At 35.8% G+C, this 13,169-nt stretch overlaps 1 protein-coding gene across 24 annotated transcripts in view; it reads right to left on the bottom strand.

Annotated features, from left to right (window-relative positions):
* Nucleotides 1-13,169, bottom strand: part of DLG2 (discs large MAGUK scaffold protein 2) — a gene marked incomplete at its 3' end in the record, with an annotated part of 2,081,919 nt that overhangs the window by 6,176 nt on the left and 2,062,574 nt on the right. For all 24 annotated transcript variants that reach the window (XM_079105558.1, XM_079105557.1, XM_079105560.1 and 21 more), the window contains one exon: nt 4,546-4,655. In XM_079105558.1, coding sequence (XP_078961684.1) covers nt 4,546-4,655 — 110 coding nt within the window. The remainder of the gene's footprint in view (nt 1-4,545; nt 4,656-13,169) is intronic.

Raw genomic sequence — 13,169 nt, forward strand, 5'->3', positions numbered from 1 at the left:
CTGTGGAGGGGGTCTTTTGGTCTCACCAAGGACTGAAGTGCAATCTCTCTCCTTATGAGTTGTGGTCACTGGTTGCTGTTCTGTATTCTGCAGTCCCCTAGAGTGGAGCTAAATTTTGTCCTTGGCAGGCTTTGAGGATTTAAATAAAGTGCTCATTTGTCTTTTGATTCTTTCTCATCTTCAGAGTCACCCACACTACCTCATCTACACCTTCATTGGATATGACTTCTAAATTCAAACTTCCCTGGTCACCCTTTGTTAGCCTTTGCTTTAGTATATCTCAGCCTCTCTAAAATGTGGGATATAGAATGAAAGGAAATCTTTCAGGGGTGGTCAGAGGTGGGAGAGGTGGAGGGCAGGGAAATGTATTTTTTGTCTCTGGCCCTCCTCACATCCAAGAGAACTCAATTTGATTGATTGTTCTTGGGTCCAGACCTTCCAAAAGGCTTTGATTTCTTGCCTTCTGCCTCCTCCTTAAGGGCTGCTGTTCATCCTCATGTGCATTTGGAAATGTGGAGGGGAGAAACATGGATGGTGTTTCCAAAGAATTATAGAAAACAGGGAAGACCCCGTAGGTATCTCTATCTTTCAGGGCAAAAGGGTGTTCTGCAGCTCTCAACTCAACTTCTGCAAATGCCAATCATGTCTACAGCAACAAGAGCCCTGAATGTCCTGTTTTTATAATCAAATGACAGTTGAAGAAGCCACTGAAGGATGATTGAATTGAAATGGATACAGAATTGAACAATTCAGAAGTCCTGGGATCAAAATATTTTCAAATAGATTATAATCAAGTAATATAGTCAAGTAGAGGATAGGAGAGAGGAACTTGATATAACAGAATCTCCAGTATGGTTAATGTACAAGGTATAGTTGGATATAAGGAGTAACTTCTAGTGTTCTGTAGCACAGTCGGATAACTACTGTTGAAAACAATTAATTGAATATTTAAAAATAGTTAACAGAGAATTTTAAGTTAAAAATTTAAAATTTTTAATTTTAAATTAAAATTTTTAATTTTAAATTTCTAACACAAAGAAATGATATTTGTGGTGATAGATATGCCTATTACCCTAATCTGATCATTGTAATTGTCTTCATGTGTTGAAATGTTGCACCATAAATATGCACAACTACCAAGTGCCAATTAAAATATTTTAAAAACAAAATATTGAGAAGAAAATTTGAGGTCTACTTTATTTTTGTTCTGACAGAATGGCTACAAAGGAATTGTACCTAGGATTACCTGTCTTTTTTCTTTCTGTTTGCCAACCATTGACTTATTAACTATATGCAAATGTTGCTTAATCATTATAAGATTATTAAACCTAATATAGTCTCAATGACAAGTCAAGGTTAGAATTATAAAAATCTAATTTACTGATTCCCAATCATTGGTAGCTTTTCCTAGCATGTCCTCCAGGCATTAAAAAAGTCCAGTCAAAGCAAAGGCATTTTTGGTTGGCTCATTGGGATGCACCCTAGACTTATGTAGAACTTTTGAAAGCATCAATGCCTTGCATGACACTTAGGAAGACAGCCAGGTCTGGAACTCCTGGTCTTAGTGAATCCTTTCTCTAGTACAAGCCTTGGAGACTTGAAGCAGTCTTGGAACTCCCTCAAGGTTGTACATTTAATAAAAGGCAATCTTCAGTAAGAACACAAGCTTTTTTTTTTTTTTTTTAAACCATTGGCAAACAGACTTTATTTTGAGTCAAATAGACTAGATATCTTTCAAAAGAGGCTGATGTGTAAAATAAAAAAAAAACCCTGAAGTTAGATATTAATATGGTTTTAGACGTAACTGAAGACTGAAATGTAAAGTAGAAATTTCCTGAATTCTTGTTACTGAAGCAAACTTATTTTGTTCCGAAATGTCTGATCACTCTTGAGTGTAGAAGATGTTAGGCTAAACTAAGGGATAATCTTCAGAGAAAGAAGGTGATTTTTTTCCCAGAAGTTAACAAGTCATGTAGCTCTGGATCTTCTTGGTCTGTGGTAGTCTTTTTTTTTTTTTTTCTTTTTGAATTTGATTTGAACTTATTTTAGTAATGACTCAATTTAGATTGCTATCCTCTAATACATGAATTAATTTTGTCTCTTTGTCTAATCTGCAAGTACTTTGTTCTTTAGCATGTGGAATCAACCCTGACTCAATACTTATTTGTTGAATGAATAAGTGAATGAATGAATGAATGAATGGGGATGTAGACAGATAAACATAATTATGATAAAGATACAGGCAGAAGTAAACACAGTACCTCACAGAGGCAAGACAGTAACAGGAGACTGGAGATGGCAAAGAGAGGAGACCCGGGAACATCTCATTGTTTTGTGGTAGGGGCACGAGTTATGGCAGCATGATATAAAAAGAACATCTCTTTCATACGTGCCCTTGATTTTATCTCTGCTGAAGTTAGCTATGTATGTGCTAATAAGTTCTGTGGTTTGATGCACTTGAGAAATAATGTGTGTGATGATGTATCAATGCCTGAATGTGACAGCTGCCGTGTTTTTGTTCTGGCTGACCTGGCATTCACTCCTTTCTGGGCAATGGGCAATTCATGTTAGCTTTGCTCCTGAAGTAAAAGCCTCAGAAAAGAGTGAACCGTAAACATTCAGCATTTAGTAATAGGATCACATTGGCCTGACCGGCATCCTCGCTGCACTAAGACCTATGAATATGGCTGCAGCAAATTATGTCAGATTCACTGTCCTCATTGTGGAATCCAGCTCTCGGTATGTTTAATTTTCCTTGGTGATAAGTGGCTGTGACAGTGCCTTAAGGCAAAACTAAATAAGTCATCTGATAGTTGTGGAAGGAAGTAGACCTTCTACTGAGCACCAGATGGGACTGACTCTCAGTATCATACTGAACCAAATGTGCCACTGCTGCTGTACCCTCAGGCCTCCTTCCCCAGGAAGCCATTTATCCCATTGTGTATTTATGAGGAGAAAACTCATTTTTCTATTTCTGAAATAGGCCTTTAAGTTGCTTTTCTCAAGAAGCAAGGGCCATTTTCTACTTTTTAAAAAATTAATTTTAGCATTACTTAAAATTTTTGTGAGGTTCTTTACAGATTACAAATAATTTTTACATAATGAAATTTATAGTTGCTTAACTCTGCAATGCCTAACACAGTATCCTGCAAAAGGGGAAATTTAACACATGCTCTCTGGGTAATAATATTAAGAACCACTGTTTTATCACCAATACATATCTTTCCATGTGCCAACTATAGTTAAAGTTCTTCACAGTGTAATTTATTGTCTAAATTCAAGGGCTGGCAGTCACTGACAATGACCTCACAATTCTATTTCCGCATCCTGGTAAAAACCCTTGTCTATCTTTTATTCATGTGTCTATATTCTGCTTTTCAGATGCATTCCTGGCAATGTCTCCAGAGGCCACGTATGTATTTAACTTAATTCTCTCAGGCTGTCATCTTAGCTACTGCAGTGTGCTTTGTCTCTTCAACTTCAGAGGAGACCAGAATAGTTAGCTGATATTATTGGCAAATAACAGCTTTCACCTCTGGGATTAAATAATTTCCATGCCTTCATTCTTTCCATAAACATTGTTTTCAAGTATGTACTCTGTGGTTCAACACCCTCTTGAGGCCCAGATAGAGGCGGTATTTGAGCAAGGCTCTTGTAACAGACATACTGGAATTATCTCTTGCACTCTTGATGAATTTTTTGATAAAATTGCATGAATCCATTATAATACAGTAACTTTATATCTTTGATAATAATAACTACTAAATTTATTGAGCATTTAGTGTATACCAAAGACTGTACACAGAGCTTTAAATTCAAGAACTTGTGGCTTAACTTTATATTAGTCCTATCAGGTATTCATGAATGTCTAGTTTAGAGGTGAAGATAAGTCTTAGGGATATAGAGTGATTTGCCCAAGATTATATAACTAACCATTGACAAAACATAGATCCAAACCCAGCCTGACCAGTGGTCAAGGTTCTCTGTGTCCTTCTTGCTTTGACACCATTGCCTCCAAAAAGTTTCACTTCTGTATGGGAGTTGTCTATGTGGATTTTATAGTTAGATTATCTGCCCAATCTGATTACTGATTTTTGAAGGAAAGTATTTTATAAGTCTTTTGGAAAAAATTTGAGTTGTGCATTTTACACTTGCTCATAAATGTGAACAGATATGGAACTACTGGTTAAGTTACAGACCTCTTACTAAGAAATGTTGTCTATATATATGAAGTTTCTAACATCAGAATTCTATTATAGGACAATGTAAAATACCAATGGAAAAAGTTTAAATGTTGTCTGCTTCCTCTATATAAAACACATTTAAAAAGATTTATCTATGAAACTGCATCAGAAGAGGCAACTCAAAGATGATCCTCTCATATTAATTCGAAAACCAACTAAACAAACAAAAAAAAAACCTTAAAATTATCAACAATGGCATTTCCTGTTTGTAATCATTGGTGAAAAAGAGCAGTTAACAGTTTGCTGTGTGATACAGAATAGGGAGTTAGTTGCATGAGGTCCTTCAGTGCCCTCTACTTACATCAGAGGTTCCAGAGACTTGGGCTTTATGAAGATGGCAATGGGATAGAGCTGGGCAACTTGTAATCGCTTGATAGCGTTTCCTGATACGTCAAGGATACAGTGTTTGCCCTGGTAGAAGGGAGAAAAACAAGGAGTTAATTCTGAAGAAGTGGTCATAATCCAACAAAATGAAAATAATGCCTGTGTGTTTTAGAAGAAGGTATGGGATATGAAAGGTTAAAAAAAAAAAAAAGATCTTTAGAAAGAGTAAATAAAAGTTGATACATAGGGTAACCACTGAATGTTTGTAATAATTAATATTCATTAGCCTCCTTACTAAGTGTTCACCACTGGACTAGACATTTTATATGTAGTCTCAGTTAACTTTATTTTCTTCCATAAATATCCAATGCATTGCACAAAGAAGACATGTAGTCATATGCTAGGTAATTAAGTCCATTCTCATGAAGCTCATAAAACATCTCTGAAAAAAACTATCAAGAAATTCTCATCTATGAGATAGCAGCTGTATTTTATGGAAGAGAAGATGAAGACAGAACTTTTAACTTGCCAAAAAGTTCAGTGCTAGGCAAACTCAAACTCAAATCTTGAGTACTGATAAAATTGTTGGTGGGAATATACACCTCATCATCTTACCCTGACCGATGTTAAATTTGGAAGAATGGTAATTACTTGAATTTAGGACAATTCCCTAAACATTTGCTGAATGATTATATGTATCCAGCCCTTAATATGTTCAGTTTAGTGAGAGCAGACAAAAAGTTACCTTAAATGATACATGGTTAAATGCTTAGACTCTTACAGAGGGATGAAAATTTCCAGTTTAACAAACAAAAATCTGATTACATTATAGTACACTTCATTTAACATGGATTTCACTGCAATGAGTTCTCTGAGCAAGGAACTGCTTTATAAAATATTTCTGGAAAAGTAGATGTAAATTTGCCACATAATATTCTACTTCTTGGGGGGAAATGGCCTTATTACCCTGAGGCTAGAAGAACTTTATACAAGCAGAGAAAAAATCATGTTATGCAGACTAGGACAGTCCTAGATCAATAATAGGAGATAAAAACAATTTACAATATCCAAAAACATTTTACAGTATGTGAAAATAAACAGAGTCCAATGAATACTTGAACTCTTATAGGAGAGACATACTAAGATGGTTCATTCCTTTATTACTTAAGATAAGTTCCAATTTTGCTATCTATGATGTGCAACAGTAATATAAAAGGTATAAATGCTGTTTGATTATTCACTGGACAGTGCACTTTAAATTAAAGGTTGTATTTACATGTTCAAATAGGAAAATAGATACAATTTTCCAGACACTGATGAGAACCAATATCCATATAGCTGATAGAACCTAGTCTTCAGAGAGAGGGAAATAGACTCATCTTCTTAGTATATTCTCAGATATAGTAAATTCCCCTTTTATCAACATAAATTAATTGTACAAATTAAAGGAATTCAGTGTGATATTTCCATAATGCATACACTGTGCACTGATTAAATATATCAGACTACCACTACCCACCCTCCACTATGTCCTTCTTTGTACCTGGTAATCACTATCCTACTTTCTGGTTAACTTATTTTTAGCTTCCACATGAGAGAGAGAGAGAGACACACACACACACACACACACACACACACACACAGAGAGAGAGAGAGAGAGAGAGAGAGAGAGAGAGAGAGAGAGAGAGAGAGACGAACATGCAGTACTTGTCTTTCAGTACCTATATCCTCTTTCTTCTTGTTCCATCTATTTTGCTGCTAATGACAGGAGATCATTCATTATGGCTTAATAATTTTCCATATATACATTTTCTGTTCATCTGTTGATGGGCACCTGTGCTCATTCTGAATGTTAGCTGTTGTGAATAGGTTCCCCAATAAACATGGGCATGAAGATTTCATTTTCTTTGGATATATACCAGAAGTGGGATAGTTGTATCAACAGTGTGGAGGTTCCTCAGAAAAACTAAAACAGTGTATTATTGTTCCTTTTTCTCCACAGCCTCACCAGCATTTGTTACATTTTATTCTTTGAGGATAGCCAAATCTGCTCACATCATGGTGCATGGGAAGCAGAGAGGAAGCAAGGAAGGGGTCAGGGACTAAATACACCTTTCCAGGGCACACACCCAGTGACCTACATTTTCCTACAGTTTCTACCACCTTTCAATAATGCCTTCAAATTATGAGTCTATCAGTGGATTCAACCACTGAAGAGCTGAGAGCCCTTGTGATCTAGTTCCTTCCCCAAAGCTCCACCTCTGAACATTACTACACTTGGGACAAGCCTACAGCACATGGGCCTTTCTGGGACTTTGTAGATTCAAACCATAATACCCATTAAAAAAAATAAATGAAGTGCTTTGTTGTTGCTGTTGTTAAGTGGTTTTAGGTTTTTTTTTTTTTCATTTTTTAAAATTGGATTTTAATAGAATTTTAGAGGGAAAACTGTAGAGGAGGATAATTATAAATTACAGAGTACCTGTGTTATTCCTGCAATCAAACTACAGGAAATTTTATTGCAAATATAACTTTAGTCTATTTAAAAGTCCAAATGGTGTATTTTATTTCTGTTTTTGAAATAACAAGTGGGTATATAATATTGTTTAGAAAGAAAAAAAGTCAAGTCTATAATTCTCCATGAATTGACTTAAGAAAATTCTTTTCTTTCCAGTTTATGTATCAACCATCTTTTTGTTGAGTTTGTCATTATTTATTACATATTTTTATTTTTCTTACCCCATGAAGTCACGAATCATAGAAGGTATGTTCCTTGGTAAATATATACAATAAAGAGTTTAATGAATGATAGCTTCTCAAAATATATTTTTCTCACAAGTTAATAAATAAACAAATGAATAATAAGCAGTATGTTACACTGAAAAAGGTAAAGCACTATTATAAAGATAGTTTTTTTTAACATTTTGAATATTAATCCTGGTTACATTGAATAATTGGTGAATATTTTCTCCCATCTGTAGTTTATCTTTTTACTCTTGATTGTTTCCTTTGCTGTGCAGAAGGTTTTCATTTGATGTAATTCCATTTGTCAATTTTTGCTTTTGTTTCCTGAGCTTTTGAGGGTCCATCCAGAAAATCATTGCTTGTACCAGTGTCCTGGAGTGTTTCCCCTGTATTTTCTTCTAGTAGTTTAAGTTTCAGTTCTTAGATTTAAGACTTTATCCATCTTGATTTGGTTTTTGTATAGGGTGATGTGGGGTATAGTTTCAGTCTTCTGTACATGGATATCCAGTTTTCCAAGTATCATTTATTGAAGAGGTTATTCCCATCTCAGTCTTTCAAGTTGCTGAGATTATAGGCATGCACTAATATGTTCAACTTGATTTGCTAGGTTTTTAAAAGATTATTTATTTTTAAATTTTTTACAGACTGCATTTTGATTCATTGTACACAAATGGGGTACATCATTTTTGTTTCTATGGTTGTATACGATGTAGATTCATACCATTCGTGTAATCATACATGTACATAGGGTGATGATGTTTGTCTCACTCTACCATTTTTCATACCCCACTCTCTCTCATTTCCTTCTATATAATCTAAGGTTTGCCCATTTTTCTCTCCCTCCACACACCCCCACCCCCATTATATATCAATCTCCACTTATCAGGGAAAACATTTGGCCTTTGGTTTTTTGGGATTGGCTTATTTCACTTAACATGATATTCTCCAATTCCATCCATTTATTTGCAAATGCCATAATATTAATCTTCTTTATGACTGAATAATATTCCATTGTGTATATATGCCATATTTTCTTTATCCATTCATCTCTTGAAGGGCATCTAGTTTGGTTCCACAATCTAACTATTGTGAACTGAGCTGCTATAAATAATTAGCTGTGTATAAATAATGTGGCTGTGTTACTGTATGCTGATTTTAAGTCCTTTGAGTATAAACCAAGGAGTGGGATAACTGGGTGAAAAGGTGGGTCCATTCCAAGTTTTCTGAGGATTCTCATATTGCTTTCCAGAGTGGTTGCACCAATTTGCAACTCCACCAGCAATGTGCCATTTCCCCCACACCCATGCCAATTTGCTAGTTCTTTGTTGAGAATTTTTGCATTTGTGATTCATCGGGGATATTGTAGTTTTCTTTTTTGTTGTATTCCTTGTCTGGTTTTTTCAACAGAGTAATGTTGTCCTCACCTGAGTGTGGAAGGGTTCCCTCTCGAGTCTATGGAATAGTTTAAGAAGAATTGGCATTAGTTATTTAAAATTTGGTAAAATTCAACAGTGAAGCTATGAAGTCCTGGACTTTCTCTTGTATAGGGAAAGGCTTTCCTTTATACCAATTCTATATAATTATTGAATTTATTCAGGACTTTTATGTCCTCATGATTAAATTTTGATATAGGTCCAGAAATTTATCTATATCTTCTGGGGTTTTCAATTTGTTAGCATATAGTTTTTCATAATAATCCTTAAAGATCTTCTGTATTTTTCTGGTACTGGTTGTAATGTTTTCTTTTTCATTTCTGCTTTTATTTATTTGGGTCTTCTCTCTTTTTTTCATAGGTTGATTTAGTGAACATTTTGTAAGTGTTATATTTTAAAAAAACCAATTCTATTTTATTGATCTTTTGTATTGTTTTTATAGTTTCTGTGACATTTATTTCCACTCTGATCTTTGTTATTTCCTTCCTTCAAATGATTTTGGCTTTTGTTTGTTCTTGTTCTTCTAAGTCCTTGAGATATAGCATAGGTTGCTTGCTTGAAATCTTAGTTTATATTTTTTAAAGTAGATATTCATTGCTAGGAACTTCCTAGTTCATACTACTTTTGTTGCATCCTATAAGTTTCGGTATGCTGTGTTTCCATTTTCATTTGTTTTGAGTAATTTAAAAAATTCCTTTCTTCCTTTGTCCATGACTCACTGTTAAAATCTGTGTTGTTCAGTTTCTATACATTTATGTAATTTCTAAAATTTCTTTTGTTGTTGACTTCGTTTTGTTCCATTGTGATCAGAAAAGATACAGGATATGATTTAAGTTTTCTTGAATCTGTTAAGACTTTTTTTGGTGTCCTAATATATGGTTTATTTTAGAGAAGTTTCAATGGGCTGATAAAAGAATGTCTATTCTGCACTTTTGCATAGAATATTCTTTAAATTATTTAGTACTTTCAATTTATGGTATAACTTAAGTCTATTTTTTTGTTGTTTTGTCTGGATGACCTGTACATTGGTAATAGAAGGGTGTTGGAATCCGTCACTATCATTTTTTGGATTTTATCTCTTCCTTTAGGTTTACTAGTGTTTGTCTTATAAAGTTGGGTTCTTTGAAATTAGATGCATATAGATTTATAATCATATCAATTTCTTGATAAATTAATCCTGTGGTTATTATGAAGTGGCCTTCTTTATCTCAGTTTTTTTTTCTATAAGTCTACTTTGTTGGAAATATGCATAGCTATTCCTGCTCATGTTAGATTTTCATTTTCTTGGAATATTATTTTCCATCCTTCCACTTTCAGTCTGTGTGTGTGTCATTACTTGTGCAGTTTCTTGTAGGCAACATTGTTTTTTTAACATCCGTTCAATCAGTCTGTACTTTTAGTTGGAGTATTTAGTCTGTTACATTCAAGGTCATCATTGGTAGGTAAGGACTTACATATATATATATATATATATACATACATACATATATGTATATATATTTTTAAAATTCTTTTAGTTGTTTTGAATATTCTCTTTTCTCTCTTCCTCTCTTGTTCATCTCTGCAGTTTGATGGTTTACTCTCTTGATAAATTTTGATTTTTTTTTCACTTCTGTGTTTTGACTCTTCTAGTGAGATTTATACTTTCAGAAGCTTTCATGATGGTAGTTATCTTTCTTTCACTTGTCTTTTATAAAGTTGGTTTGATCATCATCAATTCCCTCAGTTTTTGCTTGTCTTGGCTGGTCTTTATTTCTGTTTCATTTCTGAAGGATAGCCTTACTGGTTTAGTAACTTGGTTGGCGGTTATTTTCTTTCAGGACTTTGAATATGTCATTCCATCCCCTCTTGGACTGCAGAGTTTCTATTTCTAACAGAAATCTACAGTTAGTATAATAGGACTTAAATATAACTTTATGCTTTGTCTTGCAGATTTTAGAATTTTTCTTCGTCTTGTACCTTTGATAGTATAATTATAATATGTTGTGATAAATATACTTTCTGGTCATGTCTGTTTGGGGTCCTATAAGTCTCCTATATATGGGTGTTCATATATTCTAAGATTAGGGAAATTTTCTGCTATTATTTCATTGAATAGGTTTTCTATGACCTTAGCTTTTTTCTCTTTACTTTTGAGTAACCCCCAAAATGCAGATGTTTGTACATTTAATGGGACTTGTAGGTCTGTAATACTCCTCATTCTTTCTTCTTCTTTTTAATTCTTTTTTTTTTTTTCCCGTTTGATTGGAACCTGTCTTCAAGTTTAGATATTCTCTCTTCTCCTTGATCTAGTCTGATTTTGAAGCTTTCAATTGTATTTTTTATTTGATTTGTTGAGTTCTTAATTTCTAAGATTTGTTTAGTTACTTTTCAGAATGTCTCTTTGCTGAATGTCTTATTTATATCCTGCATTGTCTTCCTAATTTCATTTAATTGTTTGTTTATATTCTCTTGGATCCCATTGAACTTCTTATAATCACTCTTTAAAATTCTTTATAAGGCATTTCACTCATTTTGATTTCTTTGGGATCCGTTGCTAGAAAATTATTATGTTCTTTTGAAGGTGTCATATTGCCCTGTGCTTTTTATATTTGTTTTCCTACATTGAGATTTGTGCATCTGTTGTATCAGATGTCTCTACCACTTTTGTGGGGTGACCTTCTTAGCAGCTTTTTCCCGAAGTTGGATCATGGGGTGTTGGTTTGTTATGCAATGTTGACTTTAATTTTAGTAGCATAGTGACTTTCCGTACACTTTCTTTGGCCATTAATAATGACTTCAGTCACAATGTGTACCTTGAGGGAGTCAGAGAGACTCATTATTTCTTCAGGCCACATAGGAGTGAAGACACTCTAGCAGTTCAGGCAGGTGTAGTGCAGACAGAAGTGGGTGTGGGTTGTTCACTCCTGCAATGGGAGTGTAGAGCCCTATCATGACACAAGAGTTTCCTCAGGTATTTTTAATGTTAGCCCTGTGGGCCCTTGGCACTGGGGGCCCCAGCTTGGTGAAAGGCTCGATACACTTTTCTTCCAATTGCTCACTGGTATTAGAAGTAGGAAGAGGCATTGGTAAGCAGTGCCTGCTCTGTGGCACTCAGCCAGTCTGGAAAGCAGTGTGTGGTTAAACCAGGTGCAGTAGCAGGCAGCAGTAGAAATGGTGTTATGTGTTATGGTAGCAGGAACCATGGTGTTCCTCCTGGGCTTCAGTGACTGTGCCTGCCTGGGGACTCAACTGGAGCGGGGCAAAGTTCCTCCTGGAACTGAGCCATGCATGTTAGTGGGTGGGGCAATAGCTAGGATTTTTCTATACCCAGGACTCCTTCAGCTATAGTGCCTGCCCAGAAACAAGTGGGGCATGAATGTATCTAGGTGAAGTTGCTCTTGACCTTCCCCACCTTGCATGTCCAAGGGTAAGGTAATAGCTGGCACAGTAGAGTCACTCAAGGGCCCTCAACATGTCCCTGTAGGCAAAGTAGCAGCAGGAACCATGGTGTTCCCTCCTTGCTCTGTCAGAAACAATTGCCTAAGTGCTACATGGAGGGCAGGGATGGAAGGAAAAATTTGGGCGTCTGCTTTCAGTCCTGAAATTTGCACAAAGCCACACACAACTGGCTATGCTCTTGGTCTCAGAGGGCAGGCCTCCTGATATCCTGGCTACTGAGGGTGGCACCCTCCATTGCACAACACCTACATATCCTACAGCGCAGGACACTCAGCAGGCTTGAATCTCAGTCACTGTGCTGGACTAAGTTGGGTTCACAAAGCAGCTACCCCCTGAACAATGCTTGTGGGGTCCCAGAGATGAGGATATCCAGGAGGTTCTGACCCTTAGAATAGTCCAAATTCAGATATTAGATTTCTTGTCAAAATGACTCCTACCTACAACACTCTGGGTGTTCACCAGGAGATGATGTGAGATCCTTTTCCAAAGCAAGGCTACTGTGCTGATTTCATGTTATTTATCTAAGGGGTGCAAGCCTGGGAGGAACATGAAGGTCTCTAGTAGCTAGGATTGCCATCATCTATACTGATAGTTTCCTGGAACCCTCTCTTTTACCCTTACCCCTGGAGCCAGGGACTTCTCCTGTTCTGGCTGTGGAACTGGGGTTGCAGTTGTCAGAGTGTTGTGGTTTTCTTTTTATGCTGTTTTCCCAGGTCTCTGAATGGTATAAGGTTCCAGTCTCCCTCTTGCTGATTTCCAGTATTCTCCTCCCTTCACTCACCTTGAAATGCTGCTATATATCTCTTACTTTGGTTCTTCTTTGTGGAGGAAGAAGACAGAGCCGACCACCTCCATTCAGCCATCTTTTCCTCTTAGCAAAATTTCTCATTTAATGTTATCAGTATGGCAAAAGGGGGGAAGAGTCACATCAAATACAACCAACCTGACAAATATCTTTTGACTTTGCTCCTTTGTGTTTATA

The sequence above is a fragment of the Sciurus vulgaris genome (genome assembly GCF_902686455.1).
Source record: "Sciurus vulgaris genome assembly, chromosome: 11".
Lineage (NCBI taxonomy): Eukaryota > Metazoa > Chordata > Mammalia > Rodentia > Sciuridae > Sciurus > Sciurus vulgaris.